General features: G+C 38.4%; 1 protein-coding gene across 1 annotated transcript; it reads left to right on the top strand.

Moving 5' to 3' along the window:
- The first annotated feature begins 6,067 nt into the window (after nt 1-6,067).
- ZCCHC10 (zinc finger CCHC-type containing 10) lies at nt 6,068-19,200 on the top strand. The gene is made up of 4 exons (XM_052644121.1): nt 6,068-6,108; nt 15,244-15,405; nt 18,241-18,282; nt 18,932-19,200. The coding sequence occupies exons 1-4, from the start codon at nt 6,068-6,070 to the stop codon at nt 19,197-19,199; spliced, it is 513 nt and encodes a 170-aa protein (XP_052500081.1). The 3' UTR covers nt 19,200.
- Nucleotides 19,201-20,004: the final 804 nt, after the last annotated feature.

Here is a 20,004-nt window from a genome sequence, read left to right as displayed (position 1 = left end):
CTAGACTGTATATTGTCACCCTGCTTATTTAACTGCTATGCAAGGTACATCATGTGAAATGCCAGACTGGATGGATCATAAGCTGAAGTCAAAATGGCCAAGAGAAATAGCAATAACCTCAGATATGCAGACCATACTACCCTAATGGCAGAAAATGAAGAGGAACTAAAGAGCCTCTTGATAAAGGTGAAAGAGGAGAGTGAAAAGCACACTAAAAACTCAACATTCGAAAAACTAAAACCATGGCCTCTGGTCCCATCACCTCATGGCAAATAGAAGGGGGAGAAGCAGAAGCAATGACAGATTTTATTTTCTTGGGCTTCAAAATCACTGCAGATGGTGACTAGCCGTGAAATTAAAAGATGCTTGCTCCTTGGAAGGAAACCTACAACAAACCTAGACAGTGTGCTAAAAAGCAGAGACATTATTTTGCTGAGAAAGGTCCATATAGTCAAAGCTATGGTTTTTCCAGTACTCATGTACAGATGTGGAGAGTTGGGCCGTAAAGAAGGCTGAGTGCCAAAGAATTCTTCATTTTGAGTTGTGGTGCTGGAAAAGACTCTTTAGAGTCTTGGACTGCAGGATCAAGCCAGTCAATCCTAAAGGAAATCAACGCTGAGTATTCATCAGAAGGACTGTTGCTGAAACTGAAGCTCTAATACTTTGACCACCTGATGAGAAGAGCTGACTCATTGGAAAAAACCCTGATGATGGGGAAGAGTGAAGGTAAATGGAAAAAGAGGAGGCAGAGGATAAGATGGTTAGGTAGCATCACTGACTCAAGGGACTTGAATCTGAGCAAAGTCTGGGAGATGGTAACGGACAGAGGACCCTGGCGTGCTACAGTCCATGAGGCCACAAAGAATCAGACATGACTTAGCAGCTGAACAACAACAATAAATCAGCAAATCCTGGACTCACAAGCACCCAGCTTTATATCACACTAAGGCACTGCATCATGGCCCAAGGATTTAGTTTTCAAGCCCTCTTGGAAAGTGGAAATAATCAAGGAATGTAGCTCTTACCCCTTTCCAGGGGGCCTTAGGTACCACTCTCACCCCCAAACCCAGAGGTGAATGGAATTCTTCTTCTTCTTCTTTTTTTTTTTTTGAAGAAAAGAGCTTTTTAATTTAGAGAACCAGAGCTTCATATCCACAGAGGCCCAAATACCTTTCCACCAATCCCCTTGCATGATCATTCCCCTTTACAAAACAAATCATCTCCTTTTCTGAACCTCTCCCTTATTTAGCCAAGTTAGTCAAATTCTCTCATCAGACTGGAAAGAGAAGAGCTCTTTTTGTTGTATGCAAAAGCGTATTAGGAAGAACCCACATTTGATTTTGCACCAGGGTCCAATCTTACAACACTAAAATTTCTTGAATAGTTAAAATAACTAGTTGTAAAGCATAATGAAAGGGCAAAAAACTTAAAAGTGTATCCATTCTCTCCTCTCTTATTCCGGTGGAGCTAGTTTCCACTGTGGTTCGTCTCACAGTCTTGTGTGAAAACACTTTCACCAACTTCTGGTGCCAGATCAGCTATATATTGTATAGGACCCAGGGCAAAATTAAAATGTGCACTGTTCAAAAGTTATTAAGAATTTAAGGACTTCCCTGGTGGTCCAATAGTTAAGAATCTGCCTGCCAATGCGAGGGACACAGGTTCCATCCCTGGTCCAGGAGATTCCACATACCATGGTGCAGCTAAGCCCATGTACCACAACTGGAGAAAGCCCACTTACAGCAGTGAAGACCCAGTGCAGCCAAAAAATAAATATATAATTTTTTTTCAAAATTTCAAGACAGCAATAGCAGAGCATTAACCCAAGTGTGGCGTTTTTCTAAGGACAGGGCCCTGTGGACTGTATAGTTTGCCTGTTCATGTTCTGCGCTCAGCTCTCTAACCACCAGATGCTTACCATCAGGGCAGGAAACAACCATGCTGACCAAAACCAAGTCAGTTCAGAGAGATGCAAACCTGTCTCCAGCACATGACTTTTACATCCATCTTTTCCCATGTGTTACATAACTGGAAGACACTTGACAGAGGCTTTCCTAGAGTAAAAGAATAGTCTACTTAAGTCTTGATATTCATTTTTAATTTTTTTAAACTGAAGTATAGTTGATATACAATATTACATGTTACAGGTGTACAGTATAGTGATTCACAAATTTTAAACGTTATATTCCATTTGTATTTACAAATATTTACTATATTCCCCATGTTGTATAATATATTCTTGTAGCTTATCTTATACATAACAGTTTGTGTCTCTTAATGCCCTACCTCCATCTTGCCCATTCTTCCCTCCTTTCCTCCTATTCATTCCTGCCAGTAGAAATTACTTGCAGCTTTCACAAGAGTTTTCATTTTTTTTTCAGCTCCTACCCATCAAGGTTTATAATACTTAGTGTCTGAATTTTAGCCTAGGCCCTATGGACAAAGTTGAGAGGCTCACAAGCCCATGGGCCTCAGTGGGAGAAAGCTACACTGGCCTGTCTTACCATTAAAAAAGCAAGATATTATTGTATTGTCTGTATTTGTATCTGTCCCCTATGTCTAGATGCTTTTAATTAGCTTTTGTAGGTTTTCCAGGTATGGAAACCAAATCACAGAAAATGTCACGTGCTTCCTCCTTTCTGTTTGTTGTATCTTACCCTGTCTCTTGACATTTCACATTTACTAGAGTGCAAGTTCTTTTAAAATTAACCAACAGATGGGAATTCCCTGGCACTGTGGGGACTCCATGCTTTCACTGCCAAGGGCCTGGTTTTTCTTTTTTTCCTTAAGATTTATTTATTTATTTGGCTATGTCAGGTCTTAGTTTCAGCATGAGAGATATTTTTTAGTTGTGTGATACAAACTCTTAGTTGTGGCGTGTGGGATCTAGTTCCCTGACCAGAAATGAATCTCGGGCTCCCTGCACTGGGAGTCTTAGCCACTGGCCCACCAGAGTTATTTGGGAGGGACTGCCCCTACCAGATATCAAGATATTCTATAAAATTATTGAAATTAAAGAAATACAAATACTGGGACAAATAGATCTTTGGAAGAAAGTAAAATATGCAAATAAATTAAACATGTACCTATTTAGTTATAAGGGAGTGGCAAGTCAACTCAATAAAGAAGTGATAAATTATGTAGTAAATGGTGTTTCAAAAGTTAAAAATTAGTATTAAAAATATAACCATAATTGTAATGGAAGAAATATAATAAAATACAAAATACATTTTAAATAATTTGGGGATTCTAAGCATGAGCCAAATCTAAGAACCATAAAGAAAAAGACTGTTAAAAATGCCTATGTAACAGGAATTCACTGGGGATCCAGTGGTTAGGACTTGATGTTTTCACTGTGGTGGCCTGGGTTCAACCTCTGGTTGAGAAACTAAAATTCTGCAAATAGCATGATGTGGCCAGAAAAAAACGAAAGACAACAGACAAAATAGGAAAAAAATAGTAAAATATAAAACAAAAGTTTTATATTAAATAGTCAAAGTTTCTACAACAGACAAAATAGGAAAAAAATAGTAAAATATATAACAAAAGTTTTATATTAAATAGTCAAAGTTTCTATATATAAGTGTTAAAAAGGTAAAAATCCAATAGAAAAATAAAAGTTGAACAATTTATGAAAGAAGTACAGTCTTCAATGATCACATGAAAGACACTTAACTTCATCAATAATACATCATATTACCTTATTACCATTAGCTCTGGTGAGGAAGCAGTTTTGGGTACTACCTATTTAAGGAGCAGAAGGTATAAATCTAGTCATCTTACAGAAACATGGGTTAATGCTAGAAAAATCTATTTATTTCATTTTTGTAGTAAATAATATAATTATTCAACAATAGGGTACTGGCTGGATAAACTGTGGAATATCCATGTAATCCATAGAATATAATACATAAAAAGAATGACCTGGATCTGCAGGTGCTGATATGGGAAAAGATGTCCATAAATACAGGAATGAACAAAGAAAAAGAATGAAGCTGAAGAACAGAACAGAGAGTAAGATTCCACTTTTTAAAGAACCAGATGTACACAAAGGTTGCATGATGTCATTTTTAGTAATTCCCAGTGTTAAATCACTCATTACCACCTTACCCTGAATTATTTTTCTTCAGAGTATTTATGCTCTTTGGACATTGTGTTTGTTTATTGACTATAGAAAGCTCCATGTGTACAAAGATTTTGTTCAATGCTCTGCCTTCAGTTCTTAAAACGTTTTAGGTGTTCAAGAAATATTAATTGAAAAAAAGAATGGAAACTTAGAAACACACACACACATATATATATATTTCGAAAAGTTATATATGGGAATGTCCATGTTGGTCCAGTGGTTAAGAATCCCGATTTCAATGCAGGGGACTCAGATTTGATCCTTAGTTGGAGAACTCAGTTGGGATCCTTAGTTGGCGATCCAACCAGTCCATCCTAAAGGAAATCAGACCTGAATATTCATTGGAAGGACTGCTGCTGAAGCTGAAACTCCAATACTTTGGCCACCTGATGTGAAGAACTGACTCATTTGAAAAGACCCTGATGCTGGGAAAGATTGAAGGCAGGAGGAGAAGGGGATGACAGAGGATGAGATGGTTGGATGGCATCACTGACTCAATGGACATGAGCTTGAGTAAACTCCAGGAGTTGGTGATGGACAGGGAGGCCTGATGTGCTGCAGTCCATGGGGTTGCAAAGAGTCGGACATGATTGAGCGACTGAACTGAACTGAACTGAGGAACTAAGATCCTACATGCCTGGAAGCAACTAAGTCAGAACTTTGCGACTATTGAGCCCTAGTGCTGCAACTAGAGTCTGTGTACTGCCACGAAAGATCCTACATGATGCAACTATCACCCAATGCAGTCTAATTAATTAATTGAAAAGGTATGTATGTTTCAAACACCGTGCATTTAAGGGAATACATTTCCATGATCTGATACTAAATGCGAAAATATCCTTAAATAATTAATATTTGTATAATTTTTTTTCTAGTTGACAAAGCAGTTTTACCTGTATAACCTTCTAACATCACTATGAAATTAATAAAAATATGATTATGTATGTAACACAAGTAATTAACATACATGTACACTTCATAGTTTGCTAAAGTCACTCTTTTTAATCATTGTATTTCTTTAGTTTTGTCTGTGCTGGATCTTCATTGCCGTGCTTGAGCTTTCTCTCGTTGCAGCGAGCAGGGGCTTCTCTTGTTGCGGGGCACAGGCTCTACGGCACTCGGGCTTCAGCAGTCGGGGCAAACAGTCTCCATAGTTGCAGCTCCTAGGTTCTAGAGCACAGGCTCAGTAGTTGCAGCACATGGGCTTAGCCGCTCTGCCGTCTGTGGAATCTTCTCCCATCAGGGATCAAACACGTGTCTCCTGCCTTGGCATGTGGATTCTTTACCACTGAGCCACCAGGGAAGCCCCAGTCTTTTTCAACTGATAGTCAATCTTGTTCAAATTATTCCTTTAAACTTTGCTATCCAGACTACTTCTGGTTTCTGAAAACCACAGTGGGGCTTCCCTGGTGACTCAGACTGTAAAGAATCTGCCTGTAATAAGGGAGATCTGGGTTTGATCCTTGGGTTGGGAAGATCCCCTGGAGAAGGGAATGGTTACCTAGTCTAGTATTCTTGCCTGGAGAATTTCATGAACAGAGGAGCCTGGTGGGCTACAATTCATAAGGTCCCAAAAGAGACGCGACTAAGCAATTAACTTTATTCGTTCATGTATATAAAAATGGATTTGTATATAAAGATGGATAGATAGATCCCTCATTCTACAATGTTCTTCCCAGCTTCTCCAAGCAATATAAGTGGACTCGTCCTTCAGAACCCTTGTTCAGATTAGTCAGTTGGCCTCATTCCTCTCCCTCAAACTATAGACTATGCAGGAAACACAACACACCAGGCCCCAACCCACTATTGCCCGAAAAGCAGCGCCAGAGCCTAGCCAGGACCACTGGCTCCGCCCACGCCTACGCCCTTCAGGGGTCGAAGTCCCCGCCCACTTCGAGGAGTTTCCCAAAACCCAGCGCGGCCGTCGCCAGCCGCGCTAAGATGGCGACTCCCATGCATCGTCTCATAGCCCGGAGACAAGCGTAAGTTAGGACCGGAGTTGGGCGGCGGGGCGGGCTGGGGGCGGAGAGAAGCGCGTCAGCGGGCTATTGAGCGGTGCCGGGAAGCGGGGTTGGTGTCGGATCCTCAGCTTGGCCTGGCGGAGGGTGGCCGTTTTTCTTACACGTCGCCTGCCCACAAGGGGCTCGGGCCGGGGCGAGAAGTTTGATGTCTGTGCACTAGCGATTTCGTGGAAGACGGCTGCGTAAGGCCACTGGGCGGGACCTAGGGGTGACTGAAGAGAGTCTCGCGTTTGGTTCCCGCGAAGGGGACGTCCAGGAATTGGTTACTAAGTGATTTATGCCGATTTGCCCAACCCAGCCGGTGGGCAGCGGTGGGCGCACCCCACGAGTGACCAGGCGAAGCTTGTAGCCCGCATCCAACACCCCTTACTCTCGCCGACGTAAACCGTCAGCTTCCTGTTCAACCTCCAGGCCAGCTGGCTTTTCCTGCCCCATTGTAATCGCCTTACCTAGGAACAGCCTGACTTTTCTCCCAAGCTATCTTCTCACATTCTGCCATTCATTCTCTAAGAGATACTTTGGGTATAAGAAAGTGTTCAAGACAGAATATTTGCTTTCAGGAAGCTTACATTCTGTTGGTGGAAAGAGTCGATAAACTAAACATTTTAAGTAAATGCAGTTGGATAGTTAAGAGCTTTGAAGGAAATGAGATGGTGGGAAAAGAGAACCGTCCAGGTTAGGTTGGTTGGACTGGAAAGGCATCTCTGAAGAGGTGGGGTTTGAACAGAGACGGAAAGTGTGAAAAAGGAGTCAGTCGTGAGAGGATTGGGGGAAAGAGCACCCAGAACAGCATAATTAATTTGAGACAGGAGAGAACTTAGTTTCTAAGAACTGAAAGATGTCCATTGTGGCGGCTAATGAGCGAGAGAAAGGCACAAGAGTGTGAACAGATAATGCAGGAGTTCGTGTCATATGCCCCTTTCTTGTACAGCCTTTTTTTTTCTTCTACCAATCTGCACACCCAACCAACATTCACCACTTATTCACTCTCAGCTTTTCATGCCATCACTGTTTGCCTGTTTATAATACATCACTCAGTCTGCTGCAGTGTGTATATTTGTATTCCTTTTTGTATTTATAGTTTTTTTTATTCTAAGAGTCCTGATCCTTTTCTTCGATCTTTGATCAGACTCTGCCCCTCATGCTGGATGAAAAGAGTTCCTTGATCATAAAGATAAAGACTTACAGAATCAGTGTGAAGTAGTAGTATGCTTGGTGAAGGAAGAAGGCTTTTCCAAGATGGTTCTGAGATCTAGAATGAAGTAACAGTTCTGCTTAAATAGATATCCATTTAAATGGTGTTACCAGGGTCTAATGTCTCTCAGATTTGCTCTTTTGGATGTTGGTTCCATACTTGGATAGATCACTCCTTTGGTCCTAAAATGGCTGCAGTATCTAGAGTCCTTTATATCCTGTCAGCTTCAAGCTGATAGCATCTCATTGTCTAGATTGGATTACATGCCCTACCCTAAACCATGTCTATGGGAATATGAAGTTCTGATTAATTTGGATCTCATTCTCTTCCCTCGTGGCTCAGCTGGTAAAGAATCCGCCTGCAACACAGGAGACCCCAGTTCGATTCCTGGGTTCAGAAGATCCCCTGGAGAAGGGAAAGGCTACCCACTCCAGTATTTTGGCCTGGAGAATTCCATGGACTGTATAGTCTATGGGGTCCCAAGGAGTGGGACACGATTGAGAGACTTTCACTTTCATTTTCTCTTCCCAGCATAATTGAATGGGTCTTTATAAACAGTGGGTGGATAGGTCAGAGGAGGTGATGATGGCTAGATTGACTAAATCAAACACTGTCCACTTTTGAAAGTAAAACTTTTAATGCTTTTAGCATAAGTTTTAGAGTATCACAGAGTTAAACAAATGTTCCATTTCTTCAGTATGCTTGTATTCGGTACATGAGCTACCTAGAAGTAAAAAACAAAGCTTTAGGAGCTTCTGGTCTCAACTGGGAGGAAAACATGGTGTGTAACAAAACCTGTCATGGTTTAAAGGCTGTCAGGACAACTCCCAGGGAGTTGGAGACCGAGGGCCATTAGAGGCAAGGAAAGTGCAGGAAAATTTGGGGAATATTTTGGGAGAGAAAGTAAAAGAGGAGCTTTTGCTTTTTATTTTATTTTCATCAAAATGATTTGTTTATAAAGAGCAGATAATGCTTCCATAAGAACAATTTTTAAGCTACAAGTTATAAGAAGTGAGAAAGTACTATTGACATTGTTTTTAAAAGTTTTTGGACCAAAGGAGGAAAGGGGGAAAATTTGAACTTCCCATTCAGCAGATCTTTTAGGAACTTAACTCTGAATCAGATTTAACTCAAACACAATTGTATGCAGAATGACAAGAGTAGAACTGATGCCCAGGAGACCAGAGGAGTGGGTATTAGAGCCCTAAGCCACTCTGAATGTGTTTAAGGCACTTGACCCAGGTGATTTGGTCCCCACCATAACAGAAAATTTCCAAGTGAAATGGCTGTAGTGCTGCTGGTAATCTGAGGACTTCTGGCCAACAGGAGTGATGCTAAACGACTAGAAGTAGGCAAATGTTTTGATTTTCAAAGTGAGAAGGGTAGATTCCACAAACTAGACTTGTGAATTTGATATCCATTCCAGGCAAAATTCTGGCTGGATATATTAAATCTGTTCAGAAGGAAAAGCCAAGTTCATCAGGTATCAAATCATTAGAGTTTGATACCCTTATTGCCTTTTTTAGGTATTTGGATTTCAATGAGGCATCTTGGAAGGTCTCTCACAGTATCCTTGTGAACAAAGCAGAACTATTAGGTACACTAGTTGAACATCATGAACTGAGAGTATTGTTTAACGGGTTTAGGTAAATATACATGGTGGCCTCAGTGTGGTACTGTTTGATCTTGTTAACAATTTTTATAAATGACTTGGATGAAGACACATGTGCATGTTTATCAAACCTGCAGTTAACACAAAGCTAAGAAGGGTGACTAATACAATGGATAACAAGATCCCAATCCAGAAAGGTCTTGACAGATGAACGCTACATTGAGTCTAACGAGAAAAATTTAACAAGTGTAAAATTAAGTATTGTAGTGTTTTTTTACTTCAATTTCCAATTGTTCATTGCTAGTATATTGACTTTTGTATACTGACCTTATATCCTATGACCTTATTAAACTCATTTATTAGTTTAATAATAAATGGAACTCTTAGGGATCCTCTAGATACATAACCATTATTGATATTATATTTTTTGTTTATTTGATATGTACATTTTTAAGATTTTTGTTGCATATTACCACATAGCCCTTCAGAAAGTTTCTGTAACTTACATACCAGCATTTTAAAATGTATATTTTACTATATTCAGAGTGCCAATTCTCCACCTTTGCCAACCATAGACTTAAAATTTTGCCAATCTGGCAGACATGTCTTAATATTTCAGGTATCAAAGAAGGTTGTTTCACATAAAAAGGCTGTACTGTTTAAAACACTTCCTTAAACCTTAGCTTAGGCTATAGAAAAGGAATGTTATTAAATAGGGTATTCATTCGAAAAGAAATGCTTGCTGGTCTTGTTTATTTTGAAATTATAGGTCTGTCTCTGCATTCTATATAGAAGATATAAGTATTTTTAAGATTAGTTAGTAAATGTTTATCTATTTACTTATTTTTAGCTGTGCCTCATGGCATGTGGGAGAGATCGAGTCTGTGCCCTCTGTCGCGGAAGCTTGGAGTTTACACCACTGAACCATCAGCGAAGTCTCTAGTTAATGTTTAGAACATCATAGGTGGGCTTCTGATACTAGTGAAAGTTCTGTTTATAACACCAAAAAACAAACTCCACAGTGCTGGCCAATAATATTTTTAATAGCTGACATCCCAGGCTATAAATTTCTTACAATATCAGGAAAACAGATTTTAAGTTGGAGAAGAAGACTTTATTTCCTTGATTCTGAAAGGCTTCCATCCTCCTCCATAATTTCATTATTAAGAAATATTGTGAAAGACTTTGAAATGGATTTTTTTAAAAATTTACTGGCTGAGTTGTCTAATCCCCTATCCTGGCTATATGACCCGGTCAGGACCTGTGCCTCATTGCCTTTGACCTATTTTAAAACTCGGTAAATTGTGGAAAAATCGAAGAGAAGATTCTTACCCATGCAAAGCAATACAACTGATTCTTGCCCTGTGGCTGTTGACCAGTTTTTATACTATTAGTAAATTTGTTTCCTGCATTCCTGATTGCCCATATATGTGTGTTGTTTGGATACTGTTCTAAACCAGTTCCAACATCTTACTGGTTCCCTTATTAATTAATGATTAAATAAAATCTTTGACATGTGTTCATTATATATTTGTATTAGAGCCGTGATTTTACATTTTTTACTAATTATCCTTTAATGTTTTTGATTTTATCATTTCTGGGATGCATATTACAATAGTTGTTGTTTAGTCGCTAAGTTATGTCCAGCTCCTTTGTGACCCCCATAGACTGTACCCTACAAGGCTCCTCTGTCCATGGGATTTCCCAGGCAAGAAATACTGGAGTAGGTTACCATTTCCTTCTCCAGGGGGTCTTCCCGACACAGGAGTTGAACCCGTGTCTCTTGCTTGGCAGGTGGATTCTTTACCACTGAGCCACCTGGGAAGCCCTGCATTACAATGTGTGTGCTAAGTCGCTTCAGTCATATCCAACTCTTGGCCACCATATGGACTGAAGGCTGTCAGGCTTCTCTGTCCGTGGGATTCTCCAGTCAAGAATACTGGAGTGAGTTTCCATGCCCTACTCCAGGGGATCTTTCCAACCCAAGGATCAAACCTATAATGTTCTTTTTTTTTACCTGAAAAGTGGGCAACTTAATATTAAGTCCATAAAGTCTTTTATTATAGAAAGCCTTAACAATTTGCTGTACCATTACATATGAGATAAACTCTGAAGTTATAGTCATGGTACTGGCAGTTGTTTATGGAAATTTATGAACTATTACTAGGCAAAAAGCTGACTCTTCTTTATTATCTTTTAATACTACTGCTGAGTCTTAGTTCCATACTTGAAACATTAACTTTTCACATTAGGATTGGCTTATTTTTGGACAAGTGCTAAAAATAAGTTTTTAAAATTTATTTATTTATTTATTTATGGTTTCACTGGGTCTTCTTTGTGGCATGTGGACTTTCTCTAGTTGCACTGAGCAGGAACTGCTCTCTAGTTGTACATGGGCTTCTTATTGTGGTGGCTTCTCTTGTTGCAGAGCATGGGCTCTACGGCACTTGGCCTTCAGTCGTTGTGGTGTGTGGGCTCAGTAGTTGCAGCTCCAGGGCTTAGTTGTCCCAAGACATGTGGATCTTCCCTGACCAGGATCAAACTGTGTGTCCCCTGCATTGGTAGGTAGATTCTTAATCACTGGACCACCAGGGAAGTCCAAAATAAATTATTGTCAAAATTACAGAAGCTGGCCCACAATGTGGCAATTAATTAATGAAAAGCATACTATAAACAATATATGTTCCCTGAAACCCTTGCCTACTTTAACAGTCATTCATTTTACAAATATTTACTGAACAGCAATTATGTGTCCTCCAGGGATAAAAAGGTGACTGCTCTATGTCGAAATTGAAAGTCCAGCATCTCATCATGCACCCATGTTTGAGGAATTGCCGAGTGTCATTAGTCCACATAGTTGATTAGCCTAATGTGTAGGCTGATAGTCACAGCTCCCATTTGTGTATTACTTTATGCCAGATTCCTTGTTGCTTGCTATACAAACATCCCAGTTTGTAGAATGAGGATATTGTTCTCAAACTCACTGGAGTGTCATGGGGATTAGATGTATTTATGCGTAAGTAGTATTTAGCTAAATTCCTGACATACAGTAAGTATAAAACGTGGCTATGGTCTTGTCTAATTCTCACAATGATCTAGTGAAGTAGATATTGTCCCATTTTTTAGAATAAGAAACTGAAGTTCAAAAATCAGCTTTCTAAAGAGCCTAAAACTATGTAGTGAAAGAGCCAAGATTTTTTAAAAATTTTATTATGACCTATAACATGATCTACAAAAAAGTTCAGATGACATAAATAGTCCTTAATAAATAGTTATGAAAAGAACATCCCAAGCTACAGTAATAAAGACAGTACTGGCACAAAAACTGAACTGTATTTCAGTGGAACAAGATAGAAAGCCCAGAGATAAACCCATGTACCTATGGACACCTTCTGCTTGACAGAGGAGGCAAGAATATACAATGGAGAAAAAACAGTCTCTTCCATAAGTGGTGCTGGGAAAACTGGACAGCTACATGTAAAAGAATGAAATTAGAGCATTTCCTAACACCAAACACAAAAATAAACTCAAAATGGATTAAAGGCCAGAAACTATAACACTCTTAGAGGAAGGCATAGGCAAAACACTCTGATGTAAATCACAGCAATATCCTCTTTGACCCACCTCCTAGAGTAATGGAAATAAAAACAAAAATAAACAAGTGGGACCTAATTAAACTTAAAACCTTTTGCACAGCAAAGAAAGCTATAAACGAGATGAAAAGACAACCCTTAGAATGGCAGGTAATTGCAAATGAAACAACTGACAAAAGATTAATCTCCAAAATATACAGTTCATGTAGCTCAATACCAGAAAAACAAACAACCCAATCAAAAAGTGGGAGGAAGACCTAAACAGTCATTTCTTCAAAGAGAAGTTTACTGATCCTAATATAAAACCTTTCTACACTCACTTATGAAAAAGTTGGCTTAAAACTCAACGTTCAGAAAACTAAGATCATGGCATCTGGTCCCATCACTTCATGGCAAATAGATGGGGAAACAACAGAAACAGTAAGAGACTTTATTTAGGGGGGCTCCAAAATGACTGCAGATGGTGACTGCAGCCGTGAAATTAGAAGACACTTGCTCCTTGGAAGAAAAGCTATGACTAACCTAGACAGCATATTAAAAAGCAGAGACATTACCAACAAAGATCCATCTAGTCAAAGCTATGGTTTTCCCAGTAGTCATGAATGGATGTGAGAGTTGGACTATAAAGAAAGCTGAGCTACGAAGAATTGATGCTTTTGAACTGTGGTGGTGGAGAAGACTTTTGAGAGTCCCTTGGACTACAAGGAGATCCAAGCAGTCAATCTTGAAGTCAGCCCTGAATACTCATTGGAAGGACTGATGTTGAAGCTGAAACTCCAATACTTTGGCCACCTGATTGGAAAAGCTGACTCATTGGAAAAGACCCTGATGCTGGGAAAGATTGAAGGCGGGAGGAGAAGGGGAGTAGAGAGGATGACATGGTTGGATGGCATCACCAACTCAATGGACTTGAGTTTGAATAGGCTCCAGGAGTTAGTGATGGACAGGGAAGCCTGGCGTGCTACAGTCCATGGGGTTGCAAAGAGTCGGACATGGCTGAGTGACTGAACTGAATTGAAACTCACTTATGAATTCTAATTATTAAAACAATATTTGTGGACTTCCATGGCAGTCAGTGGTTAGGACTCTACACTCCCAATGCAAGGGGCACAGGTTTCAATCCTAGGTTGGGAAACTAAGATCCCACATGCCACACAGCGTGGCCGAAGAGTAAAATAAAAATTTATCTAGAGTCTTTTGGATTTGCAATGCACATGATACATTATCAGTAAGGAATGACAGTTTTATTTCTTCCTTTCCAATTCTTTTATCTGTTTTTCTCTACTTGTCTATGTTATTTCAATCTCAGGGATTGAGATTTTTCTTAGTCTCCTAGGTGACTAGAAGCTGGGCAGCACTTCATACACCATTGCTTTATTCCTAGGGTAAAGATCTTCAGAGTCCTAACTCTGAATGCATAATTTGTCTCCCTTGCTTGTTATAAATGATGCTTGCTTACCCTCCCAAGTTGGGAAAAGGCCCCAGGACAAGAGTTTAGTTAAATGTAGAGCTGACCACTCTGAGTTTCCCTCCTCTTCCATATCTTGGCTTGGTGATTCTTTAACCTCTTTGTTAGTTCTCTGATCCTTGAGCAGATTGTTAAAAATGGTTTGGCTATCTTTTCTAATTCTAAGCTGAAGAGTTGATCTGAATTACCTAGTCTGCCCTTACTGGAATGGAATTGAGGAAACAAGATTTGAACTCAGTTCTGTCTAACTCTAAGGTCCAAGCTCTTCAGATCAGTTCAGTCGCTCAGTTGTGTCCGACTCTTTGCAACCCCATGAATTGCAGCACACCAGGCCTCCCTGTCCATCACCAACTCCCGGAGTTCACTCAAACTCACGTCCGTCGAGTCGGTGATGCCATCCAACCATCTCATCCTCTGTCGTCCCCTTCTCCTCCTGCCCCCAATCCCTCCCAGCATCAGTCTTTTCCAATGAGTCAGCTCTTTGCATGAGGTGGCCAAAGTACTGGAGTTTCAGCTTTAGAATCATTCCTTCCAAAGAACACCCAGGACTGATCTCCTTTAGGATGGACTGGTTGGATCTCCTTGCAGTCCAAGGGACGCTCAAGAGTCTTCTCCAACACCACAGTTCAAAAGCATCAATTCTTTGGCGCTCAGCTTTCTTCACAGTCCAAATCTCACATCCATGCGTGACTACTGGAAAAACCATAGCCTTGACTAGATGGATCTTTGTTGGCAAAGTAATGTCTCTGCTTTTGAATATGCTATCTAGGTTGGTCATAACTTTCCTTCCAAGGAGTAAGCATCTTTTAATTTCATGGCTGCTGTCACCATCTGCAGAGATTTTGGAGCCCCCAAAAATAAAGTCTGACACTGTTTCCACTGTTTCCCCATCTATTTCCCATGAAATGATGGGACCAGATGCCATAATCTTAGTTTTCTGAATGTTGAGCTTTAAGCCAACTTTTTCACTCTCCTCTTTCACTTTCATCAAGAGGCTCTTCAGTTCCTCTTCACTTTCTGCCATAAGGGTGGTGTCAGCTGCATATCTGAGGTTATTGATATTTCTCCCAGCAATCTTGTTTCCAGTTTGTGCTTCTTCCAGCCCTTAACCACTTACTATATTGCCTAGTGATTAAATCTAACAAATGCTTGTATTGTTTATGTTTCTCACAGCAGAAAATGTCCAGTCAAAAATTTAAGGCCTGTATTCTTATTTTTTATCCTGTAGTGAAGCAAATAAGCAACATGTAAGATGTCAGAAATGCTTGGAATTTGGACATTGGACTTATGAATGTACAGGAAAAAGAAAGTACCTACATAGGCCTTCAAGAACAGCAGAACTAAAGAAAGCTTTAAAAGAAAAAGAAAACAGATTATTATTACAACAAAGGTAAGGTTACATATGGTGTCCAAAGGAATATTTTATTTTTATATATAAAATTTATTAAGGGACTAAATATCTTATGATGGTTATCCAGATTTAGATTAAAAATACTAGCTGAAGTTTAATGAGTATTACTGGTGCAAGGCACCATGCTAAGCTCTTTACAAGACCCAGCACAACCAAAATAAATAAAATTATTTTTAAAAACGTATTTCAAAAAGTGTATTTTAATAATACATCATTATATGACTTGTGGAATTTATTTAGCATGGGAAGAATTCAAAGAACTAAGTGACATTGCTATACAGTCTACCTGTTCAGGTTAACAAACTTTCTCAGGGTTAAATCTGTAAAAATTAAATATAGGAATTAACTTGATACTGAATTCTGTCATAGTTAAGCAGTAAGATCGATGGATACAAAAACTAGGAAAAAAAATTGATGTCTTTAAAAGATATAGTTCCAGTAGAATACTTTATGTATGTGTGTGTGTTAGTTGCTCAGTCGTGTCCAACTCTTTGTGATCCCATCAACTGTAGCCTGCCAGGCTCTTCTGTCCATATAATTCTCCAAGTAAGAATACTGGAGTAGGTAGCCATTCCATAATAGTTACTAAAATTTATAATATATTTTACATTGTTTTAATCAATTTGCATAGTAGTAGTGATTATGGTAATTCAACTCAGAGTTTTTAAGCACTTTTAAAACTTTATGATCATATGTAATTAAAAGATACAATTTCAAGTTATGTGATATCTGTGTTTTTATTGCAGAGAAATATAAGTGGTCACTAAAATTTTCAGGCATAAAAATATATTAGGATACATCTGTGGGGGAAGGAAAATAAAACAGGTTCAAAGATGAAAAGGGATGATGTAAAAGTACCAATTGTTAAAGGTAAACTTGTTCATATTTTTAAAAATTAATTATGATAGGTATCAAATTTTGTGGTATTTACAATTATCAAAATGATATAACAGTTTTCTTTTTTAAATGTCAATATTTTATATATACTATGCCAGAGTTTATACCCTCTGCAAATATTGAAACTTAGGATAGAAAAAAGATGAGGAGAAAAACATAATTTTTAAAAATTCATTTATTAGGAATGTAAGCAAAAAATGATAAGAGTTATGGATAATTTCATTTCAACAACTACTTTTGTTTTTCTAGTTGTATTACACGAGTATCTTGATCTTAAAAAATACATACAACTACATGAATTTTAGTTTTGGCTCTGTTACGTAGACTGCTGATTATTTTGATTCAGTGATAAAATTATGGAAGTGTATGAATTTTAATGACCTTGAATTCTTGTGGTGTGACTTAACGAATGTACTTCTACCAATTAAATAAATTGCAAAAATGACAATTCTTCAGTAATAAAACAACTTTACATAAATACGTATTTATATTTGAAGATCTGGGAAATAAGGGTAGAAGCATTATCTAGGATATGCAGAGAAGTTCAGAATATAAAAATGTTAAATTTATAGGACAGTGTAGAGTAATTGAAGTAATTCTGTAATTTGAATCCCTGATTTAGTAGACATGTTGTTTGGCAGCTATATAGCAGCAAGCCATTTGTGTATTTAAAATCACCAGGCTTTTTTCTTTATAAATAATGCGGGAGCATAATCTTAAAGTATTAAGTCTCTGGTTTTAAAACTGAACATTTGGAGGACATGCAGAAAAATAAATGGTTTGGAAGGTTTTTTTGTTTGTTTTTTAAATTTTTTTGCCTGTGCCTAGTGGCATGTGGGATCTTAGTTCCCTGGCAAAGAATAGAACCCATACCTCCTGCAGTGGAAGCAGAGTCTTAACTACTAGACCGCCAGGGAAGTCTCAAGAAATGAGGCTTTTAAATTTTTATTGGAGTATAGTTGATTTGGGCTTCCCTGGTAGCTCACAGTGGTAAAGAATCTGCCTTCCAATATAGGAGACTTGAGTTTGATCCCTGGGTTGGGACGATCCTCTGCAGAAGGAAATGGCAATCCACTCCAGTATTCTTGCCTGGGAAATCCCATGGACAGAGGAGCCTGGTGGGCTACAGTCCATGGGGTCGCAAAAGAGTCAGACGGGACTTAGTGGCAAAGAACAACAATTGTTGATTTACAGTGTTGTGTTTTAAGTGTACACCAAAATGAATCATTTAAGAAAAAATTTTTTAATTAACAGTTGCTTTTCTTTTTATATAAAATGACCACTTATAATACCATTCTAGAAAACCAAATTATAAATTACAATTGTTCTGCTATTATTTGCTTTGTTCTGTTGTTCACTAAGTAGTTGATTTAGCTGTGTCAACCTAAGTTCACAATTAAAAAAGCAAATTAGTGTGTGCTCATCTTAACTATTAACTCACCTGACTTCTAAAATACAGTTGATAGCATCTGTCTTAAGAGCTAGTTAATTTAACTGCATGTACCACACATGTGCTCAGTTGTGTCTGATTCTTTGCGACCCTATGGCCAGTAGCCCACCAGGCTCCTCTGTTCATGGGATTTTTCAAGCAAGAATACTGGAGTGGGTTGCTATTTCTTCCTCTAGAGGATCTTCCCAACCCAGGGACTGAACCCACATCTCTGTGTCTCCTGCATTGGCATGCAGATTCTTTACCAGTAAGCCACCTGAGTAGCTCATGCAGGTACCATATACACCTGCAGTAGGAAACTTTTCTCTTGGTTATAATAAGAAACACTGGACTCTCAGTACATGTTACAAAAGACAAAGTGTTTCTCTAATGTAAAACAGTTTTGGGGAGATCGGAAGGGTTTGTCTGAGCTGTTTATAATCACTTTATTAACAAGAGCTCCTCCCCCTTTCCCTGTTGCTTAGCAGCATTGGAGAAGCTAATGTAGAAAGAAAGACCAAGAAGAAAAGGTATGTGTGGCTTTAATATTACATAGGTAATATATAATAATAGTTGGAGGGATAGGGTGGTTGATTTTAAAATAATAGTTACAAGACTTGGATCTGAAGTCTCTCGTTTGCAATTCATGATTAAACATCGTCCTGTTTTCTGATACCTTCCTCTGTTTACTTGTCTGGAGTTTCTTCCTTTGTTTCTCCTTTTTCTCCAACTTTCCAGGGTCCTTATACCTGGAAACAGTAAGTGATTTCTCTTGTCTTAGGTTAGAAAATGTTATTAGAAATTACTGGTAAGAAAGTATTGGCCAGCTGTATCTTGTCTAAAGTAGTTAAGGTTATGAAACATTTACCACTGTACAGGAGGTTTAAATAAACCCAATTGTTAAACTGCAACTGTATTCTAACATTCACTCTGAAGCACAATATAGTATGTTCACTTTTCTCAAATTCCATCCAAGAGATTTAAAGACCTTCTGGTTGGAGTGAAAGGGTGGGCACGTTAGGATTACTAACAGTTAGGCAATCCATAAAGCATCAAATCTAGTGATACCATACTGGTAAAGCTTCAGTATACATGTATATATATACATAACACTCAAGTGTAATTGCTTTTAAACATTCTGCTGAATGTCGGCTTCTCATGCGTATAATTGTCTAATAGGTCTAAGAGCGTAACCAGTTCCAGTAGCAATAGCAGCGACAGTTCAGCCAGTGATTCTTCATCAGAGAGTGAAGAGACGTCTACCTCATCTTCCTCAGAGGACAGTGACTCTGATGAAAGCTCCTCCAGTTCATCATCTTCTGCCTCCTCCACAAGCTCCTCCTCATCCTCTGATTCAGACTCAGATTCCAGCTCTTCCAGTAGTAGCAGCACCAGCACAGATAGTAGTTCTGACGATGAACCACCAAAGAAGAAGAAAAAAAAATAGAATTGCTCCATCCAATGGACTAATGGACTGAAAACATTAATGTGATTCTCAGAAGGGAATTCAGAATGTGTTATGGCCAGATAGGTTAACTGGCCAACATTTCTAGAGTTCGGAAGTTTCTAAATGTTTTACATTGTAAGAGCATAAAAAGTATTAATAATGGATTATATATATATATATATATATATATATATATAAAGACTTTTTTTATTTGAGGGGTGAACCTTGTTTTTCTTTTTTATCTTTAAAATATATCTCTAAAATTAATCAAAGCTGAAATCTAGTAAATCTGTTTTTGTGATGAAACCTATCTTTCCTCCCTATGAAATAAATGCCATACTCTGTTCCATGTTAGTGCTGTGTATCATACATTTTTCAGGATAAAGGATCATAATATCTGGCAGTGAATTTATAATGCTTTTGGCTGTATGTTATTATGTAAGATTTAATACATTAGAAGCTTAGGAGTTTTCCTACTGTTACTAATGTGCTCTATTTTTGTGTTTATGTTCAGAAAGTTGTTCTGACTTCTTGTCCTAAATGAAAAGTTCAAGAAACCTATTAATAAATTTATACCTTTTGGATGGTACAAGTTTCAGGTTACTGTGTTTTATCATTCATTTTCTTCTTGTTCTTAGGGTTACCCTTTTCTGAGGAAAATTATTCTAGAGGAACTTAAAAAGAACAAAAATTCTGAAACTACATAGGAGTCTAGTCTTTGGTGCCTTTGGATAAATTCAATGTGTCAGAAAAGAAAGCAGTCATTTAAAAAGCTAGCTTATGTAAAAGGGATATAAATACTTTT

The sequence above is a fragment of the Budorcas taxicolor genome, chromosome 7 (genome assembly GCF_023091745.1).
Source record: "Budorcas taxicolor isolate Tak-1 chromosome 7, Takin1.1, whole genome shotgun sequence".
Classification (NCBI taxonomy): Eukaryota; Metazoa; Chordata; class Mammalia; order Artiodactyla; family Bovidae; genus Budorcas; species Budorcas taxicolor.
The sequence above is the reverse complement of the archived record's forward strand: the minus strand, read 5'-3'. Positions and strand labels throughout refer to the sequence as shown.